At 35.3% G+C, this 22,591-nt stretch overlaps 2 protein-coding genes across 2 annotated transcripts; both read right to left on the bottom strand.

Annotated features, from left to right (window-relative positions):
• Positions 1-2,695: 2,695 nt before the first annotated feature.
• LOC148626346 (macrophage-expressed gene 1 protein-like) lies at positions 2,696-5,023 on the bottom strand. The gene has a single exon (XM_088570241.1). It carries the CDS (start codon positions 4,986-4,988, stop codon positions 2,829-2,831), a length of 2,160 nt encoding a protein of 719 aa, XP_088426367.1. The 5' UTR covers positions 4,989-5,023; the 3' UTR covers positions 2,696-2,828.
• A 4,805-nt stretch (positions 5,024-9,828) lies between these two features.
• LOC148626345 (complement C1q-like protein 2) lies at positions 9,829-13,466 on the bottom strand. The gene is made up of 4 exons (XM_088570243.1): positions 13,188-13,466; positions 12,055-12,155; positions 10,329-10,544; positions 9,829-9,952 (listed from the first exon to the last, which is right to left on the bottom strand). The coding sequence occupies exons 1-4, from the start codon at positions 13,408-13,410 to the stop codon at positions 9,845-9,847; spliced, it is 648 nt and encodes a 215-aa protein (XP_088426369.1). The 5' UTR covers positions 13,411-13,466; the 3' UTR covers positions 9,829-9,844.
• Positions 13,467-22,591: the final 9,125 nt, after the last annotated feature.

The raw sequence follows: 22,591 nt of genomic DNA, 5'->3' as shown, positions 1-22,591 counted from the left end.
TGTACTACACAGTTATTATTCATAGTATTCACCAAATAAAAAAGGAACAGGTGATTAAATACAGAAAAAACATAGAAAGGACATTATTCATTAAGACAGAAATCCAACTAATTCCACTGAATCATTTCACAAATGAAAAATAATGAAATAACCAACTTGAAAGACCAGAAAAAAAAACAATATAAAGACCTACAAATAAATGTCTATATAAGGTTCGATTGCAACAAAGAGAAACATTTATATGTATCTCATCCCCCAAAATGCGGGTGTCGAAGTCATTCATTTCAAGTATTAATGTCAATATGTTTAGAACTATGTCTGTATGACTTTCCAATATTTTAGCCACTGTTTTACCCGTTACTGACGAAGGATAAACCAGAATATTGCTTCTTATGCTATCAGATAGAAAAGAATAGTGAATCGTAAACAACGGCGATAACTGTAAACATGTGGCTCACGAAATTTCCTTTGTTTACTTTCTACTTTTTTAATTCTGCTTGATTGCCTAGCATACATGTTTATACACGGAAAGAAAATGCTAGACAACGGAGCATTGATATTAAAACTATATTTGTTTTATAAATAAAAATGCACTTAGCCCGGACTGCGTAGTGTTAACATTCAAAGGAGAAAGACATTTTATCAAAACGTACTTGCACCCTGATCATCGTTGTGTGTACAATTTCCTCAAAATTTTACCGTGAATTCAAAAGTACTGATCATAATTAAAAAAAAACAGTTGTGTATTCACATTGATAATACTCCCCCTTTTTCTGTTCTCTTAATAGCATTCTTTATTAAAATTAAAATGACCAATGACAGCTAAGGTTCTTTAAAAGTGAGTGTTTTCTATCGCGACCGCACCGCGACTATATATTGCACTGTACATTCCATGATTTATTTTTACCGTCCGTGCGAGACCTGACAGGGTAGTCAAGGACATTAAAAACACCTTAGTAGTAGTACATGCTTTATTCATCATTGTAAAATTGTGGGGAACCGTTATATTAAAGTGAGACAAAAGACATCCGATTCATTGTATGGTTTACTAGATACTACTCAACAACACATCATTATGTTACAGACATTTCACACGTGCATTCCAAGTAATTAAGATAAAGGTAAAATTAGAGTCAGACAAAACGACCTAAATTCCTTAATTTTAGCCAGATAAATCAAATAAATTAACTTGCTATATTACAATTATCTTTGGAACAACCAAGCCGATTGGCTAACACTTGATATGCTGGTTCAATCCGCCGTATAAAAGTGAAGCTCGATCCTATAGTTCAACTTTTTGCTCTCTATATCTTTTTCATATTACCTGTCTTACATTTATTTAGGGGATTGAGTTATATTTTTTTTTCTTGTCAGATGAATGCATGAACATGACAGACGACCAGTCAAGGCGAATTTTATTATTCGTCTAAGTTTCAAGTTGAGCGAGAAACCAAAGGAGCGGGACCGGGATCATAGGAGAAATTGCCCGGGACTAAAGCCAAGCCTGACATACGATACAAGAGTTCTCCGTGTAGTCAACGAATCCTATGCCTGGCGGTCTACGGAGAAATACATTCTTATACCAACCACGCCAAACTTTGAGTCTCGTTGTGCCACAGGATATCCAGATATCCAGCTGGGATGCAGGATAGCTGTCACTTTCCACAAATAAAAACGGCTCTTATCAGGGCCATCTAGAAAGTTCAAAAAGATTCTTTTATTGGTATGTGACACAACATTTAAAAAAAATTAAATATATATTTTTTTTGTCTGTGTCCCACATATTTTAACTAACCTACATGTATGTCAAAATAGCATAATTCCTTATTTTCACGAAAATAAATCTCTAGGGGATCTTTCATTACCAGCCGATGGATGAATGCTTAGCCTTCAAAATGTTACTATTTGTATTTACTACATGACTTGTGAATTGCGGCATAGCAATTCAAACGCAAAATGGTGTTTTCATTTTCTTTCATGCTCCCTCATATACAACAAAGGCATACCCATTCATAAATTTTCACAACACGTGTCTGTGTATATAGCTTTAGGAGTCGTGAACACTACACACGCCCTATCCCCTATAAATATTTCAGCTAATAGCCATGAATAAAAGCAGTTTCTGGAAGTCTCGTCCATTTGAGTTCCTCATAAGTTTCCCTAAACGTCGATGTCTTAGATAGCGTCGCTCCATTACTATACTACAAAACCACTTCATAAAATATCCAGTTTTCTTATTTTCGCAAAAAAAGGAAACCAGTTTTGTGTTTGTTTTGAGACTTTTTCATGCCATCAAACGCATTAACTTGTCGGAGGACATCTCCAGTCAGAAGAAAGAATCAGGCCTTACTTCATTTTTTAAAAATTTTCAAAGTATATTACCCAATGTGGTTGCAAGAATCTTACTTTCTGTACTAATTATCAAAAGGTAATAGCGCTTATCCTAAAAACCCTTAAATTTTCATTTAGCTTCTAATGTAATTTTTGTTTTCTGTGTGGTGTTAACGCCTTGATTTCTTTATTTTTTCTTCCCAAACGGTATTGTAATTTGTCATTCTTTGTCTTGTTTGTATCATTTTAATGCATAGTAAAAAGACTCATATAATGCAAACATAATTAGGTATGAAGCCCAAGTTTTGTATAATATAACAAAACTACTACGGTAGGGTAAATACTTATGAATTTTGATAACTCGTTCACAAAACTCGATTTTAATAAATTAAGCATAAACGACAAATCTTTAAAAATTATACCATCCAAAAATAACCGATTCAAAAATTAGCTCGAAATAAAAGGTGTTAACTCATTGGGATATCTAACAAAATAGTTTATGCTTTCATTTTAGTATATCCGTCACCGGCTACCTGTGCCTTTCTACTACGTGAGAAAAGATAAATAAAAAAGCCAATGAAAAGAACGAAAGAGAGAGTAATTCCGATAGAACCACCAACAACGCCAACAATTTGTTCAGTTGATATATTTTCCGATTCTGCATGGTGTGATTCTTGTTCTTTCTCTCCTGAAAAGCCTCCAAAGAAGTTTCTTAATACATTGGGATCTTCATCTTTGTACTCCTGTAGTCTAGCCATTAGAAGGTCATGATTATCTAAAAAGTTCCCAGTGTCCAAAATCCAGCTTGAATTTGTTCCATTAAAACCGACAAAATCATTTGGAACTGTGTATATTTGTGTCCAACTAAAACCGTCGTCACTGACTACGAAAATAGAAGAGTCATTCTGATCGGATGGTTTTCTGTTGAATGGCGGACTCCTGATCGGTTGAAAGGATCCCCCGCTTGATCTAAATCTGGCGCAATAGTTAATTTCACATTCGTCAATAATAGTAGCGAGATGCTGACTAAATCCTGCACCGCAAGTTGTTCGATTTTGGTCTATTACCGAAGGGTTTCTTTGCTGGCAACTGTAGAATCCATCAAAAGGGATCGAATTGTAATATCCGTTCTCATAATCGTCCGAAACACAAACGTTCAAGTCGTTGGCTAAAGTTAGGGCAGTAAAATACTGTGGACAGCTTTGTTGCTTTGTCTGCATATTTGGGTATTTATTGGTATACAGTCCACCGAAGATATAACCGGAACTATTTGATGGCGGCTCTTGTGCACCGCACCAGTATGACTGATAGGTTGCAGTTCCAGAATACACTGTGGTTTCGCAATGTTTCCAGAAAATCATGTATTTAGAACACGACCTGCTCACGGATTGTTTGTTATTAGATCCTTTAAACAATTGAACTGCTCTGAAACCATCGGGGCACGAAAAATCCCCTGTTTTAGGATTTTTTGTCAAGAACTCGTCACAAATATTGTTTATGTTCCCACTAAAATTGCAAGTCTGGAAGACGCCTCCGAAGTTAGTGTTAGTTATGTTGTTTCTGCATGAGCCATCTTCAACATTAGCGTAGAAATTAAAGTTTGGCGAGTCCCTGTCGGTACAGCCCCGGTGTGTATTGAGCTTGTAGTACATTTTAATTGCCTTTTCTACTTCGGCAGCCGTTTCTTCAATAACGGCGATAGACATTTCAGGTATGGTGTCTTTATTTATTGCAAAATGAAGTGGGTCCCCTGATCTATCAACGGACACTAGGTTTTGAGCAATCTGATCAACCCAGTCATTCAATGTAAAGTTGATAGGTTTGTATATTGGCCCACCATTTGTTCGGACAGAAGAATGTGTCTTTGCATTCAAGAAAGACGTCATTGTTTCGGTTGGAATAGTTATTCCAACCTGTAGGCCGAAAATTTCTGATGCAGCAGCTGCAGAGATTTGGTACTTGCTAAGATCTTCCGTTTCGAATAAATCCCTCTTAACATGATCGACCTTTACGATTGATGCACCAGCGTCAACGCTAGTAATTACGTGTGTCCCGAAATCTCTTACAAGCAGTTGACTTTCGTATCTTGCCGATGTCGTCCTATTGTTCAAGACATGATTTGCGATTACCTGTATCCTACTCTTAAAAGTTGGGTGGAGGGTCATTCCTGGTTGTAATTTAGCATTGTACTGAACGTAATGGGCTTTTGTTTTTAATGCAGTTGAATTGTCATTTATCATATTCTGTTTAAGTTTTTGAAAATCAAATGCAAATTTACCATTTATAAGCACATCGTCCACATCAATGGAAGCATCCAGATTAATTGAAGTTGCCAAATCTGAGGTAGCGTTACTGAAGTAATCAACATATTTCGCGAACCTTTCCACGTTGCTTGATTTGATTTGAAGAACTACTACTCCATCTGGAACGAGGAAAGTCCCATCATCAGTTATTTGGCATGATGAGTACGAGAACTGAACGACACGACCTTTGTTTTCGTTTTTTAAATTGTCCCATCCCGAGCCAGGTAAAACTTCGTAACGGTAAACACTCACATTATTGTATTGGCACTCTCCGGGAATTATTTGCGAACAAGCATAACTTGTAAGCGCGAGAAATGCAAGAACTATTAATATTAGTTTGGCCATTTTAGTCATACACAGCTTATTGTCATATATGTATATATATATTATCAAATATAGATAAATATTTATTTACTTAAAACCTTGATAAAATTTTGATAATATTCTGCACTATGAGTTCGGTATCCGATCGGCCTAAAACTGGATATACCGTAACATGATATACCTATTACCAAAATATTCAAATACATCAATACCAGTCATACTACTATAATTGCAAATTTCGATATGCTGTACACGTGTATCAAGGAGTAACGTCTCGTCAGCAGCATTAGAATTAATACCGAGGAACATCCAAATCAAAAAATCAATATTGTATACAAGAAGTACTCAAAATCAAAACTATATCCAAACTGGAAATCAAATCCATCACTGGGAGGTTGAACCATGTGCAATACAAGGAAAGAAGCCTCAGTGTTTTAGGTATTTTGAAATAAATTTCACAACTCACTGGTGTCTATATCAATGACACATGTCATAGTTTAGATTACTAGACATATCCTAAGTTTAAAACTACTTCAAAATAAACATTAAAGCAGTAACCAATACACTCTATGAGTTGTCAAGAGCAATAAATGAATTTTTATTTGAATGTTTGTTGTTTTACATAGTTACAAGGACAAACACCGGTCTCTGTTTTCTGTTTCACTTTTCTCCATTGAATTGTGATTTATGGAACTTGGCTTTAATTCCATTAGTCCAATGACCAGCATTGTGTAATTTGGGCGACTAGCAAAAGGTTTGGCACAAGGTGCTTCTTAATTTAGGAAAGGGGAACAATCATAAATAAAACCCTCGGGTAAATTCACGATAACCGACTTAGGACACAACTCAATCTAATTCATCAAGAAACTGTCATATAGAGTCTGCTTTGTAACCAATACTTCATGTTCTAATTGCACCATAAATCATGCAGATACGCCAATAACAAAAAAAAGTAAAAATAAAAATTCTTTGATAAGACTAGATAAAACTGACTTTAACAATTAACGATAATGATAGTGCTTATTAGCTTTGAAAAGGATTGTTTTACCTCAAAATGAAGTAAATTGGACTCGATTTGTCGGTACCAATCTGGAAGAGGATTAAATGACAGCTGCAATACAAGATGAATTTTCTTACTTAATGTGAATAAATTACTGCCAAATTTTACATAGCTAATGGTTTGGTACATGTTTCCTTTCATCTGTGGCAACATCCCTTCATTACCTGCATATGGAGTGTTCATATCTCAATTCATACGTTATGTCAGAGCTTGCCGAAACTACGCAGACTTTTTGTATCGCGCTGGAACTCTAACAAATAGGCTTCTGGAACAGGGTTATGTTGCTACAAAATTGAAGTTTTATGGTCGTCATCATGAACTCGCGGATCGTTATGGTGTATCCATCTGCACCCAAACTCCAAGGCAGCACCAGTTCCGTACCGTTGACGTTCCTCCACTAATGGCAAAAGTAGTGCAGGCATGGAAGAGACCAATGCTCCGGAGTTTGCATCTGCACCATGAAAACTGATTTATTCAACGGGTCAGTGTTTTCCTTTCCTCGTTTGTCTACTCCGGACTTGACTTTTTATGAGCAACTTGGCGGGTGTTTCTAGAAAAATAGAGGATGCTTACCCTATCGGTGCACCTGGTCCATGCTTCCTGTTTTAGTGGAGTCCGAGTTGCTCATTTGCCTTTGTTACTTCGTATGTATGATTTTAGTTACTTTATGTTCTTTGTTGTGTATGTCTGTTTTCCATGTCTGGTCTTTGTCCCTGGATTACATTCTTTTGATTACCGCTATAACCTAGGTTCCCTTGATTACTCTTTCACAATGTATCGTCGCTTTAGTGTTAACCTTGCTATAGCAGTAACTAGTATACTTGTAGCTCCCAATGCATATGTGTTTATACGTGTACACTTTTTCTGTCTATATTATATTTAAAGTTTTGGGTTAATCATCTTAACTTAAAATTCTGAAAAAAAAATCATAATTATTGGTTATGAGGAAGTTCTGCTTACACGAATTTGAATCTAAAAATGAAATACTATCACGAAATAAGTTTTAGTCAGTTTTGCTTCCCCAGATTTGTCGTAGCGTTTTTTATTGGTCCTATAAACAACCACTACAGCAACAGCAACACAGAGTAAGGTTGTGATGACGGAAACTAGGGATATAATGACAATATCATATATCGACAGGCTTCTCTCGTTGTCTTTGTTTTGGTTTATAATTTCCAATTTCGTCACTTTTATCATGAACTGACTTGGGTGATTTAACAGACTGAAGATAATTTGTTTGATCTAGATGTCGATTTTTCTCACTCAAAAGTTCATTCATGGTGAGTTCGTTTCCATCGTCAATAATCCAACCTTGAACTAAACTAGTGAATCCAGAGAAATTGTTTGGCACGGAATATATCTTTGTCCAGCTACTTCCTACGTTATCTACGATGAAACTTGAATTTTTAGGTTCATCACGAACGGTGGATTTTTAACATTAACCAAAGTAACTGAAGATTTCATTTTCGTGCAGTAATTGATTAAACAGCCTTCTTCAGTGGAAGCTACATGTTGACTGTACCATGCAAGGCAAGTCTTGGGAGTTGAGTTAGGTGTATAGTACTTCTTTTCCAAAGGATTGCCTTTTTGGTAGCTGAAGAACCCAACAAATGGTACCGAATATTGCCAAAGTTTTCGTTGCGGCATAAGCTAATGTCGACACAATACGAAACTGTTCAAATGATGGCGGGCATTCATGTGCTTGAGACAATAGATTTGGCAAGATTGCAATGAATATGCCACCAAATAGTTAACCAGATTATTGATGGACATTGTCTTTTACGGCAGCACACCAATATGTCTTGTGAGTTGCTACAACCACAGGAGTTGTGCAGTAGCATTTCTTCCAAAATACTAAATAGCTTTCACAACATTTTTCAGTTCTTGTTTTTGATACATTACCAGAAAAAAGACGAACCGGTTGATATTTTTCTTGGCAAGCATACGACCCTGTATTAGGGTTAATAATTGTCAGATCATCAAAAAGTAACTCTTATGTGTGCACGTTTGATAAATACCACCCAAAGTAAGATTAGTGGTGGGATATTTGCAACAGTAGTCTTCCACATTGCACATGAAATTGAAATTAGGAGAGTCAATGTTTGTGCAACCTCTAATAGTTTTGTATTTATAATAAGTAACGATAGCGTTTTCGACTGCCGATGCAGTTTGAATCACGAGTGCTTCTGGAAGTTATGTTAAAGTGTTAATATTTACAACAAGGCTAAGTGGATCTCCAGACCTGTCAATTGCAACAATGTTAGTATCAATAGTGTCTACCCAATCGTTAATGCTAAAGTTAAGTGGTTTAAAAAGAGGTCCTCCATGCGATTTGACTTAAGAGTGAGTCCGGATATTTAAGTACACAGTAACTTTCCTGTCGATTGTAGAAGTGTCATGCTTATACTCTACATGGTTTCCTAAAATGAAACACAGACAAATTGTGCTATGTCGGACATACTTAGGTCACTTATCTGTATAGACGTTTTGTTTAACTGTTCTAGTTGATACATTGCAAGCCCCAGCGTGCACTGCTGTCACAACATGCGTTCCAAATTCTCTTACAAGTAACTGACTTTCATATCTTGCCGAATGATTTCTTTCCGCTGCGACATGAGCAGCTATCTTTTGAACACGGTTCAGTTTTAAGTATCATCTAAACTGAGTCCAGCAATATATTTTACGTACCTGTCACCAACACGTACGGTCATAGAGTTATTACCTACTTGTTGTGATTTCACTTGTTGAAATTCAGCGGAATATTTTCTGAATTAAAAAAACCTTGCCTATTGCTCCACCAACGTTCATTGATTTTGACGTTGACGATGTCAAATTCGACTAATGATCAAAGACTTCTGAAAAAAACATCAACACTACTAGATTTCAGTGGTAAAATAAAGATGTTGTCAGGTATGAGGTAAATGCCGTCGTCTGTAGTTTTACATTGGGAGTAGTCATATTGTAGTATTTGTACTCGGGTTTCATTTACCAACTTGTCCTATCCTACTCCTGATAAATTTAGGAATTGAATCTTTGCTGACGACGTTATGAGGCAATTTAAAACTTGTTGAGAAGAAATAGTAGTGAGCGTCACTTGACACGCGACAAGAAATAAAGCAGTCTTCCTTCCATCTTAAAAACTTGTTATGAACGTTTCGATATATAAACGATAACCTTTTTTAATCAATATGTACATATTTGTTTACTGAACTTAAATTTATGATAAATGTACCTTTAACTTTACAATGATGACTTCTGTTTGTGAACACTAAGTATTAATATTTTCTTCCGTCATTGAACATTAAAACGTTCTTTGTGAGCTGAAATCAAAGCTTCTTTCTTTCATGAATTGAAGAAATGTGGAATTTGATGCACATAAGCATAAGTGACAATACTTATCTATTGCGAAAGAAGATCTTCTGTTATACTGGAAACGGGCATTCTATAATGGTCAAACAGGTCATGGTGAAACAGGTCTTGTGAAAATTAGAATTGTTACATGTTTGTATATTTTAGGAACGTCTACGGGGAAAAGGTTTGTTAAATTTTGACTCATCCTCTAAGTCAAGGTTTTGAGTCCACCTTCTTTGAACTTGGGGGCTAATCGGGAGATATGAAAACCATCGTGCCTACATTTTTCCTATAAACACTAAGTTAACACAAACATAAAAACATAAGGTTTTTACACTGAAATACAAAGAGGAAAATCCGCACGTTTTTCCCCTTTTTACAAACCGTCTGAATAGACGTCTAATTTGGATACTACGCCTCTGAAACTGAAAAAGGGGCTTACATTTGTGTAATGCATAATGTCTTTTAATCTTGTTTATTCAAGTGGATATAAAATCCACCCCGAGAATGTATTATCATTATAACCATCGATGTAGCCACTTCCAGAACGTGCCTGAATCCAAACGTGCTGGTTCTTATTCACCTGTAAGAAGCAAAGAAAAAAATGTTATGGAAATGGAATTATGATCAGCTAGATATAGTCCAACAGAAATTCTGGTAAACTTTGATTAAACTAGAAACCTTAAAATGTAAGTTCATTTTCCTTCCGAAACAGTTAAGCAAATGAAATATCTAAATGCTAAAACATATATTTTAAATTAATATTTTATTTCATTTTGTATTATTCTGTAATTATAAGTTCTGTATAAATTGTTTTGTACTAATAGGAGTTATTTTGCAAATAAAATAATAACCTAACGTAATACCACGTAGAAATTTACCAAAACTAATGGTATATCATGATGGGGGCTAACGTAATTTGGTTATACGTTTAGTGTGTAAAGAAGAAAATAATGCACCTTCAGAACGACTATTTGAGATGCACTGCCGTAATCTGGGTCGCCATCATTTGCTGTATCTGCTCTTGCATATCCGTTAGCGGCACCATCAACTATCAGTTCTGTCATCTCATATTGTTTTACCGCAGTTGACCAGGCAAAAACATACACACCGGTGACTGGAACAGTAAAAACACCAGTAGTGTTCCCATAAGATGATGACGTATCTGTTATGACCTGAAGATACAAAAAAACATATATAGGAGAAATGCATTATTGTTACTTAAAAGTGAGACGCTTAGATTTTAATATACGCCAATTCAAAAGCAGCAAAAAGCTTTTGAGTCCTTTTTAGTTCTTAAGCATATTAACATTGTACGATTTTGCGTTGTGTTGATCACTCGTGATTGGATAAAACCATTCGTCAAAATAACCGAAGCAGCAATATGCATCCATCCTTCATTGATGAAAATATTTGAATGAACAATATGCAAATCACCATAAAAGGAAAATCCATCCACCATTGATAACAATAGTTGCAAGAATGACGTTGAGACTAAAATAGCTCTATCAATGAAACGACGCACGCTAAGTGTGCACTTTTACACAATATGACCTAGATAGTTCAATCACACCACCGGCCAGTGTGTACATTTGACCTGGAGGCCAAGACAAATTTAGATTTAACTTAGTAACAACAACTAAATGATTTCCAAAAAAACTTCGATGAAATATAGTTCAATACAAAGATGAATTTATTTCCCCATAATATAGATAAGCAAGTCGTACAAAAATGTTACAAGTTCATGTAACTGTCTATGATTATTTAGACCGTGATAACGCCTACAATCTACTGATTGTCTAACTAATCATAGACGGTCACCTGGGAGCTTATGCCACATTACCACATATATAGTTGTTGATATAAAAAAAAATGTATATATTACTAAAATACAATGACTTTTAAGTAGTTTATTGACACCTACCGTCGTTTAAATTGTCTTAAATGACTTGCTCATTCGTTTAGCCAAACGGCTTCTCCCTAAACATTGAATCGTTAAATTCCGGTCAGATTTTAATTCTAGGTGCCAATATTTACATTGTAAAAAGTCGGCCATGTTTACAGTGATCGGGTTGCTAGGAGATTTTGTTTACGTTTCAATGGTTTGTCCAAAAACCGAAGAACCCAGAATGCACTTCGGCGTTATTTCGGATATCTCGGATTTATTTTACGCGAACAACGTACAATACCGAGAAGTTGATCAAGCAGACGATTGTCACCGGGGTTCGACGGGAACTTACGAACTTCGTTTGTAAACAAATCGTCCCGTAAAAACCAACATGGCGGATATTAGTATGGGATTTTCCCGTACGGATTTGTTACGCATGATTTAAGCTAATAAGCGACTTGTTTTTGAGAAGCTGTTTGGCTAAACGAATGAGCAAGTCATTTAAGACAATTTAAACGACGGTTGGTGTCAATAAAGTCGTAGAAAATATTTTTATTCAAATTTTAACAGTATGTTATTTATGTGACGCCGAGTATAGATAAAGTTAAAGTAAAATGAAATCTTTATCACTCTTCTTTTGATTTATGTCTCTCAAGAATACACAGTAGAGTCTTCAAAGCTATCTCTCTCTCTCTCTCTCTCTCTCTCTCTCTCTCTCTCTCTCTCTCTCTCTCTCTCTCTCTCTCTGATTTTTGTCGTTCTTTCATATTCTTTTCTTATTTTAGACAGTCTCTTACTTCATTAAATACAACAGTGCTATGCGGTTTTAAACCGGAAAGTGTTCTGGACAGTCGTGTACTGAAGGCAATCTCGGTTGGCGAAAACTCAAGTCTTCTGTCTGAAATATTGAAAACAAACCATGGTTAATAATTAATAACAAAATACACTAACTTAAATACAATTTTCCACAGCCATGAGTAGTTGAACAAATTTGATAAAAGAGACTTTTTAACATTTGGTAATACCATCAGAATATAATCAGGTGAACTTTGTTTTGTTGCTGCGTATTCTTTGTTTCAACCTTCAATCTCAGTTTCCACTATATAGATGACGTGTTATCTTTAAACAATCCTAATTTCGGCGATTTGATACATCGCATCTACCCAAAAGAACTTGAGATAAAGGATACTACAGACACTGTGAAGTCAGCCTCATATCTTGACCTACACTTAGAAATCGATGGTAAAGGAAAACTATTGACCAAACTTTACGACAAACGTGATGATTTTTCATTCAGAATTGTCAAATTTCCTTTCATCTGTGGCAACATCCCTTCGGCTCCTGCGTATGGAGTGTTCATATCACAACCCATACGTTATGCCAAAGCTTGTCGAAACTACGCAGACTTTTTGTATCGCGCTAGAACTCTAACAAATAGGCTTCTGGAACAGAGTTATGTTGCTACAAGATTGAAGTCATCACTACAGAAGTTTTATGGTCGTCATCATGAACTCGTGGATCGTTATGGTGTATCCATCAACACCATGAAAACTGATTTATTCAACGGGTCATAGTTTTCCTTTCCTCGTTTGTCTACCCCGGACTTGACTTTTTATGAGCAACTCGGCGGGTGTTTCTAGAAAAGCAGAGGACGCTTACCCTACCGGTGCACCTGGTCCATGCTCCCAGTTTTTAGTGGAGTCCGAGTTGCTCATTTACTTTTGTTACTTTGTATGTATGATTTTAGTTACTTTATGTTCTTTGTTGTGTGTGTCTGTTTTCCATGTCTGGTCTTTGTCCCTGGATTACATTCTTTTGATTACCGCTATAACCTTGGTTCCCTTGATTACTCTTTCACTGTCTATTTTCTAAATTTTACAATGTCGACACTTAATGCCTTTTTTATAACACAATGTATACTAAATCATACCCCGTTCAGATGCACTTTGACACGAAGCAAATCTTTTCTGGAGTTCAATGTTACATCGTTCAGCAAGCTCGAGTCGGCCTTCCAGTTGTTTTATCTTGTGCTTTGAATCTTCGAATTTTGATTTTAGTAATGAAATATCCTTCCGAACGTCATCAAGATCATCGATGCTCAGTATTCCAGGGAAAAGTACGAGGAAAGTTATAGTTGTGAGTGACACGGACATGTCAAAGTTGTCATAAAGGGGTTATAACACTTGTTCAAGATATAATGTGAGATAAGAATATTTGAAAGGGTCAATGTTTTCAAATGTGCGCGAGTGATAAGTCACTTTTTTGGCATAGAAGCGTACTTTAAATGATCAATTTCAATTTTCAAAATATACCAATCTAGTGATTTAAAACACATTTATACCCTTTTATGGATGCAACAATTTTTCAATACTTCCATTTTAGGTCACCTGGCCGAAATAGAACAAAGGGGTCAGTCTATCGCATATTATGGTTATCTGTACAATGAACGATCAAATACATGTCAATGAATTTGGTCGTTTCTTCGTTTCCATTATCTTTACTTTCATACGGTATGCAGAACGTGGTCCATATTTCTATACAACATAACATTTAAATTGAGTTAGATTATTTATTCTGTTTGATTCGAATTTCTCAATTTTTATTTCAATTGTTTTAGTTCGTTTTTGTTTGTTTCTTTTTTATTTGTTTTGTGTTTAAATTGCTGCTCGGTATTCCAAGTTCTGACAACGTAGATTGAAGAAATTAGCTTATTATATTGATAGCGGTGATTTACCGAATGTGCCCTGTGTAAAAAAAATCGATAATTTACACTGTGAAATAAATTCTGTAATTTCACTTTTGAACTTTCTCCCGCCATAACATCACAAAACGTCACAACACGAATATCAATCCGTCGTACACAAAATTAAAAATTTTTGTTGAAAATAGCAACGAAAAACGGAGGAAATCTATATAATAAATAAGATATTCAGTTGGTTATCGTGAATAACGAAAATATGATCACTCGTGCCAAGAACACATTAACCCTTACTATGCCAATGAGCCTATAAATAGGCTTTTCATACCCCCGTATTTTGCCAAGAGCCTGTGTATAGGCTTAGCAATTGTTGTCTACACATTCAACAAGTCGATCGTTCTGCAATAATGTCATTGACGACACAGTTCTGAACGTGATGATGTGTGGGCTGCTTCACAGGGTAGACTACATATTAAAACAACCAAAATAATTCCTTGCAAGTTTTGTTCTTATTTGTACCCGTCGTTATTTATTGATCAAATATTCACATTTTATTTACTTCTCTTTGTTTTTACCTTTAGTGCAATCTCCTTAAATCAACCTGCTATTCATGTATTTCGTACAAGGAAAAAATAGAAAAACTTGTAAAAGAAATAAAAAAGCAAAACAGAAAAAAAAACATAAAAGATAAATTCTAAACTACATTTTTTTATACAAACAGATAATTTCAACGATAAGTTATGTAAATGTATTTATTATTGATAAAATTGCAAATATTGCACAACGATTTCACTCAAAGTTGACATCGAATGCACGGAACAATCTGTCAGCTTTAACATATGATTATGAAAATTAATCTTCTCACATGCACTAGCGCCAAGTATTCACAAATTAGGAAAAATAGGTTATTGGCACGAAGGTAATTTATTTATTTATAGAGGTTTTACGAATTCTTTGGAGGATTCCTTTCAAAGTCCCGAATAATAAGCTTAATTCATAAAGTTCAAGATCAAAAACGAGATTCTGAGAGAATAGTACTATGCAAGATTCATCCCCTCTCGCTAACACGAAATAAAATATAAAATGAACCTTGTCAATGTAGATTATTACCTTTAATTTATAACTGCTAACATAAACAGACAAATTAACCAAACACAACATTGTTAGCTACATCATGTAGAAAGAAGAAGAAACTGCCCCTATTTTTCGAGCTTTGGAACGCAGAAGGTGTCATTTCATGCATAGTGCTATTAGTTTGGATAAATGGAAGTAATGAGTAAACTCTCTCATAGGATTTGTCATAAAAATAAACGTAGGCCGAATTCAAATAATTAGGTTGTTTATCTTTAAAGTACGAACGTTTTTACTTCTGTTTGTGTTTTTTTTTTAACTGTACTTATTTAAGGACAATGGATATGAAATTCAACTTCTTAGGTATTTTAATAGTTTGTTTGTTGGGGTTCAACGTCCGAGCAGCAATATTTCAGCTATATTCAGACGATGAACATGAAATTGATGATAAAATGAACATGAAATGATGATGAAATGAAAAAGGGATGGGACACAAGGACAATGGGGTCGACAAATTGTGATTGCCACTGGAAATAGGGAGAGGTGGGTAGGGTCGGGCAATTTAGCCTCCTGTGGCGGAGCCCTATGGTTCCTACTCCGGGAGAATACCACAGTAGGGTTCTTTAACGTGCGAGGAACGTGGCATCTTTCCCAACACGGCGTACCACTATGGTGTGCGGTCAGGTTTTCCGTATCATAGCCTGACAACCCCAGCATGTAACACGCCAGGGGTACCCCATTCCACCACCCGGGGCACACATCTCCGTTGCTCTGTGGGCAGAGCGCCCTAACCCCCGGCTAGGGTTCTGAGCACTATTTAGTCGCCTTTTACGACAAGCTTAGCGCTGCTGCAGGCCTATTCTTTTAACACCCGGACCTGCACGGGGTGATATTTTAATAGCTTATTATATCTCTTTCGAATAAATATCATTATAAGTATAGCGGCTTGTGAAATCTTTTTGCGTGCTATGGGTTAAGGTAGGTCATTTCTGAAAATTTGGTCCCATTTCGTTGAAATAAAGCTGTTTTGAGGCAATCCGAACAGAAATTTCTAGCGTTTTGTCATAAAAGTGCATATTTTTGAAATCCTTGGTGTGTGGAGGTTCAAGTCATTTATAAGTAATTTAGTGATTATTGTTATAAAATCCAGTAGCCAATGCAACATACTGAAAAAAAATATATTACCGAGTTTTAGTACAAATCAGGGGTGCCTTTTTAAAACTAACAGCCAAATACTATATTTTATAAAATATCAGGCACTTAGACAATACACAGGATGAAAGCATGCATGGAGTAAGTGGAAAACGGGTAAAAATAATAAGACCCTTTTCAATTCATTCTCTCACAATTTTAGTTCCAAAAGTTCGTGCCAAATAAGGTATTTTGAAAATCAGCCGCACGAGGATATTTCTGTCGCTCACGGTGATCAGAGATCCCCCGTAAATAGTGCCAGATGATTGCGTACTAATTTACACATATTGGAGGTTATTTATATCTATACTTTTACTTTACAAAAACGTGGTCTTCTTGCAAAGAAAATAAAAGGAGTTTTTTTGCCGAAAAGTTATCACTAAATAAGTACATACACGCACGCACACTAACACACATATATAAATAAAGGATTTACAATATTTTACTGCTGAATTAATGTAAAATATAAGATTGAAACCCCGATTCATAGATATAATTATTATGTGAATCCTTTTTTTATACAAGTGAGAAACTTCATTTAATTCTTCAGAGCTTCTCAGTAGATGATATAGCTATAAACAGCTTATAAAGGACAGTGTTTATTCTATCTGTAGGAACATATAAATATAGAATAGATATAACATTGGGTTACCCATTGTAGGAGCAATAGGGTTACCAATGGTCCCCCCTCCCCCATAGGAACAAACATACAGATATAACATTGGGTTACCCATGGCCGCATATAGGAACATACAAATAGATATAATATGGGTTACCAATGGTCCTCTATAGGAACATACATAAGGTGTAACATTGGTTTACACATGGTCCTCTATAAGAAAAAAAATATAACATTGGGTTACCCATGGTCCCCTATAGGAACATACATATAGATATAACACTGGGTTACCCGTGCTCCCCTATAGGAACATACATATAGATATAACACTGGGTTACCAGTGGTCCCCTATAGGAACACACAAATATTAATAAGTAGGGTTACCCATGGTCCCCTATAGGAACATACATATAGATATAACACTGGGTTACCCGTGGTCCCCTATATGAACACACAAATATTAATAAGTAGGATTACCCATGGTCCCCTATAGGAACAAACATATAGATTTAACACTGGGTTACCCATGGTCCCTTATATGAACATACATATATATATATAACTTTGGGTTACCAATGGTCCCCTGTAGGAACATACCTATAGATATAACATTGGGTTACCCATGGTCGTCTGTAGAAACATGCATATAGATTTAACATTGGGTTACCTATGGTCCCCTGTATAAACATACGTATAGATATAATATTGGGTTACCCTTGGTCCTCTGTAGGAACATATAGATATAATCCTGGGTTTCCCATGGTCCTCTATAGGAACATACATAAGATATTATATTGGGTTACCAATTGTCCCACATAGTAACAAACACATAGATGTAACATTGGGTTACCCATGGCCCTTCATATGAAAACACCTATAGATATAACATTGGGTTACCCATGGTCCACTATAAGAAAAGACATATAGATATAACATTGGGGTGCACATGGTCCCTTATTTGAACATACATATAGATATAACATAGGGTTATTCAGGATCCCCAATTTGAACTTTTTAGAAGTTTTTGGACAATGCGAACTATATTCCAGTGTCTATGTTTCAGACATCTTGACTTGAAAGACCGGGGAAGAACTAATTGATCAGGTATTGCTTTTTTGATAACCAGAATGAAATAATGTGCTCCATTTTGATTTATAGCTTTTTTCTAATTCACTGTTTATTTACTCTTAGTGAAGCTATGCTATGCATGCACTATAATTTTAAAATGATAGTGTAAACTTCTATCACAATTACCAAAATTTATTTCAGATGTATTATTTCTGATACATTTAGTTATAGAAGAGGACGTTTCACGCTATAATGATATGCAAAGAGGTCATGAGAATATACGCTATGTAAATGGAAAGTTATTCTAATCAAGATCTTTAAATAAAAACACATTCTTATGTCTTTACAAGTCGTGTTGTCTAGACACGGGTTGGATTGTTATTGGCTGTATTAGTCTGAATAACAATTCTTTTGAGGAATGGATTTGTCTTGTAGCAACATTTCAAGGGATTCCCGTTCTGAATGTCTACCTCAACCGAGGGTGGCAATGGTCTGTTTTTTATAATCAAATTATCTGCTATTGAGTTTTTACATTAGTTTAGAAGGGTTGTACCCTGTGTTGTCTATATTCTGTTTAGAAATTCTTTTGCCTAAACAGTTATGTTCTGACAAACATTGGTAGGGAAAAGACTTTTGTAAAGTGGTCCTAAAAGGTAAAATTTCATATTTGCTGCAAAATCAAACATTTGAAAAATCTGGTCGAAAAACTGAAAGTGTTCTTATAAGTCCTGTGCAAAAGGCATTATAATTTTATTGACATCTCTCAGATTGTACTAATTACATCTAGATAAGTACTTTGAATCAAATAATGTAATTTTAAACAAACATATCATAAATAATGAAATATTAAAAGGAGTAACTCCCTTATACACAAAACTCTGTGCTTAGATTATTTTCGCTCTACTGGTTAGTTGAGGTCATTTCGGCTATTTGTTCTCCATCAGTTCTTGATGTATTTGATCGTTCGGAAAATACATCTCACAAGCATCTAGATACTTCTCGAAACTATGACGTAGCGTACGTTGTTGGTCTCATTTTTGGTCATGTCGAAATCGGCAAAATTTGACGTCTTTTTGGTATTGCGACGTACATCTTTCTATAATTGTTATATGTAAAAAGAAGTGTGCTTGATTATTTTTTTTTTAAATAACACAAACGACATGTTTTATTATTTAATTATCCGAATCGATATTAATTTTTCGTACGTTTTGGTCAATTGAAATGATCAGATTACATCCTGATATGGTAAATATTTCCGCACCAACCATTCAAAAATGATTTGAAGGACATTTTATCCTATGAGAAAAATGTAAGGGATTATGAAAACAAATTTCGTGATGCGAAAAAAAGTAAAACACCCTCACTAAAACAGAAAGCCAACAAATCTACAAGCAAAAAAGTCAGTAGCAGCCCCCCTCCCCCGGAAATCATATTGTAAATGCGTATAAAGTGAATCTTTCCTATTTGATTTTATATCTCTAATGTAGATGTATGTTGATATTTCCGAATAAATGTACTCGTTTCGGAATTTTATAAGGTCTGTTGCTAAACATTTCGAGATAATAAAACCTTGGCAAATCTCCCTCTTTGAGAAAATTTGAGAGTGAAATCTCCCGTTTTTATTATACGACGAAAAAAAACGTGCGGTCGTATAATGTTATGGCGCAGTCGTCGTCGTGGTCTGGGGACACTTCGTTTCCGTGCGATAACTTTAGTTGTGGTTGACGAATTGTTCTGAAATGCTGATATGATTTTACAAACAAGGAAGAAGATTCCTATTTAATTTTTGTTGCCCCTGTCGATTTTGAAAAAGGGGCCAAAAAGGGTAAAAATACGTATTTTATTAAAACCCATAAAGATTGGTTATTTTCTTCGATTTCAAATATTCTATTTTTAATCTGTTCTTTATTTAGTTTGGCCTAGCAAATGTACAGCAGATTTTATGTGTTTTGGACCGTTTTTAAGTTATAGGGGGTCAAAGTTGAGCAAAGCCTAAAAACATTTTCATAACTTTTTTTTGTCCGATTTCGAAATTTTGCATTTCATTGGATTCTTCATTGGATTCCTCATTAATAATCCTGCTTGCATTTTTCAATCAGATTTCGAATATCTCTTACGGTTTGGAGTTATAAGGGGTCAACAAGGCCACGCCAGAATAAATCATTGTTTTGTTTTGTTTTTGGTCCGATTTGAAAAAAAAATTACAAAAAAATATTTTTGCAATATTTGTACAGCTTAATATATCTTATAGCTAAAATAATTGTCAAGAGGTAATTAGACGATCAACAAATTTCGTTGATTTTACAATTTTTCACTAGCGAATGTGCAAGCGCGTGTCTGTACATTTCAAAAAACTTTGATGCAGGCACGCTGATCCCAATTTCACCAGGACATCATTGCATATGAACAGACAGGAGTGCGCGCAAGGGGGACTTTCTTGTTCCTGTTTTCTTTTCAACATTTCTTTCATTATTTTATCAGATTCGCTAAAGTCGTATTTAAAAAAAAAATATACAAATTTTAGATGTTGTGACATTTTGGTTAAACACAGACAAATTGCTGCGTTTAGATACATGTTCAACCAAGTACCGTTATATTTAGGATATACTATCTGCAGCATATCTACATGTAAAATTCAAAATTTCATTGTTATTAGTTCACTCAAAGCTAACGAAAAAAATTTTTTTGATAAAGACTGGGTAGCACGCAACGTGTAGAAAACGTCGGGAAAAAGACAACGTGACATTACAACATACGTGCGTATTTATCTACTATTAGACAATAAAACTCATTATTTTTTAGAATAAACATGATATTCTGAATATTTATACAGTCCTTTAATCGTGAATATACTTTGGTAAAAATAATATTCGTTGTTATATTTTACAACCGTGAGCAATAATGTAGCCAATGGCCAACGTTGAAAAAATTAAGATTTGTGACATAATTGAAATACGGACAAAAAGGCGTTTAACAAAAAGATGGATTGAACAATTTTACATATAATTTTATCGGGGTTATGTAATAAAATGTCAATATAGTTAATGAAAGTCCCGATTAAAAAAGCTGTTCGCATAACTCTAAACAAATGTCTAACATTTTGTCTTCAAATCGGTTTCTTTCCATTTTTACAATGTCCACGTCAAAGGGGGGAATTTGTGTTATTATAATACGCTTTGATTTTATCATTACGTCATGAAAAATATGACATCGTCTGCAGCACAAGCCGCTCTTTCCAAAAAAGTTTGTGTTATCGAAATACGCCAAGAAACAACTTGGATGTATTGGTGAAATGGAAGCAAGCATTTCTTGATGTTACCCGTCCACATTTGAAAATGGACGTTCTTCTGATCGAATAATACTTTCCCTCCACAATTAACGGCATCTTTCAAAGATTTATAATTATAATCCTAAAACAAGAACCATTTTCGAACATTTTAATATCTATATTGCCTTTGATAACTCCACATTCTAATAGCAATATTTCGGTTTTCATAACCAGCCCCGGTTCAGTCGAATGTGACACCAACAACGTACGCAACGTCTTAGCATTGAATGATGTCCATAAAATTCATTTACCTCAAATCAAAACTCTACGGAGAAGCTAGTCAATGTATCGTCGGATTACAAATTACTAACACGAATTACGCTCAAGCCTTACAAGTCCTCAAACGCAGATTTGGTCAGCCGCATAAAATCATTGAAACCTATATGCAAAAACTTATCAGTTTACCAAGCCCTACATCTGATATTACGGAACTGAAGAACTTCTACGATTGTATGGAAAATTGCATTAGAGGTCTAGAAAGTATGGGTCAGACATCAGAATGTTACGGAAGTCTTTTAGTACCGATAATTATGAACAAAATCCCAGAAATGATCAAAGAGAATTTAATCAGAGCACATGGAACTGACCAATAGTCTTTCCCGCTACTACGAGAAAGAAATCGCGTTCAAACAAGCCAGTAAATCAGCTAATTCCTACAATGCAGTGCAAACCACAGGGTTCACACCTACGTTCACTTTATAGCCAATACAAAGAGAAACTTCACAAAACCTAACCAAGGTATCAACAAAAAGCCATGTGTATTTTGTAACGATATCCACGTCCCAACAGAATTCACCAAAGTCAAAGCTATAGAACAACAAAAATAGACTGTAAAAGAGAAGCAGCTATGTTTCAACTGTCTCGGGAACCATCACACCAGTATATGCATAAAAGGGGACTCCGAGGAGAAAAACTTTGGAACAACAACAGAAGGCTGGTTTTTGTAACAGCTGATACCACATGCACAACTACAATAGCTAATATGCACTCAACCACGTCAATGGCAACAAGGTCACATGTACTTTTGAAGACCTCAATAACACAAGTATCGTCCGACGGTAAGCAGTTTGATACAGCAAACATCTTATTTGATGAAGGAGCTCAACGAAGTTTCATAACCCAAGAGATGGCAAATAATTTGAACTTGAAACCACAAAAAACAGAATCAGTTACTATTTCCGGTTTTGGAGAGTCAAACAAGAAAGTAAGATATTTGCAAGTCACCACCGTTTACATGAAATCTCTAAGTATTGAGCTGATACCAATAGATGTATTAATAGTTCCCAAGATCGCCGACCCGATCCAGACATACGTAAGAATTTATCGTACCTTAATGGTTTGAAAATGGAGAATTTGAAG

This window comes from Perna viridis, chromosome 2 (genome assembly GCF_037379345.1).
Source record: "Perna viridis isolate PV_CMFRI_1.1 ecotype Kerala chromosome 2, ASM3737934v1, whole genome shotgun sequence".
Classification (NCBI taxonomy): Eukaryota; Metazoa; Mollusca; class Bivalvia; order Mytilida; family Mytilidae; genus Perna; species Perna viridis.
This window is presented reverse-complemented; position numbering and strand designations above follow the sequence as displayed.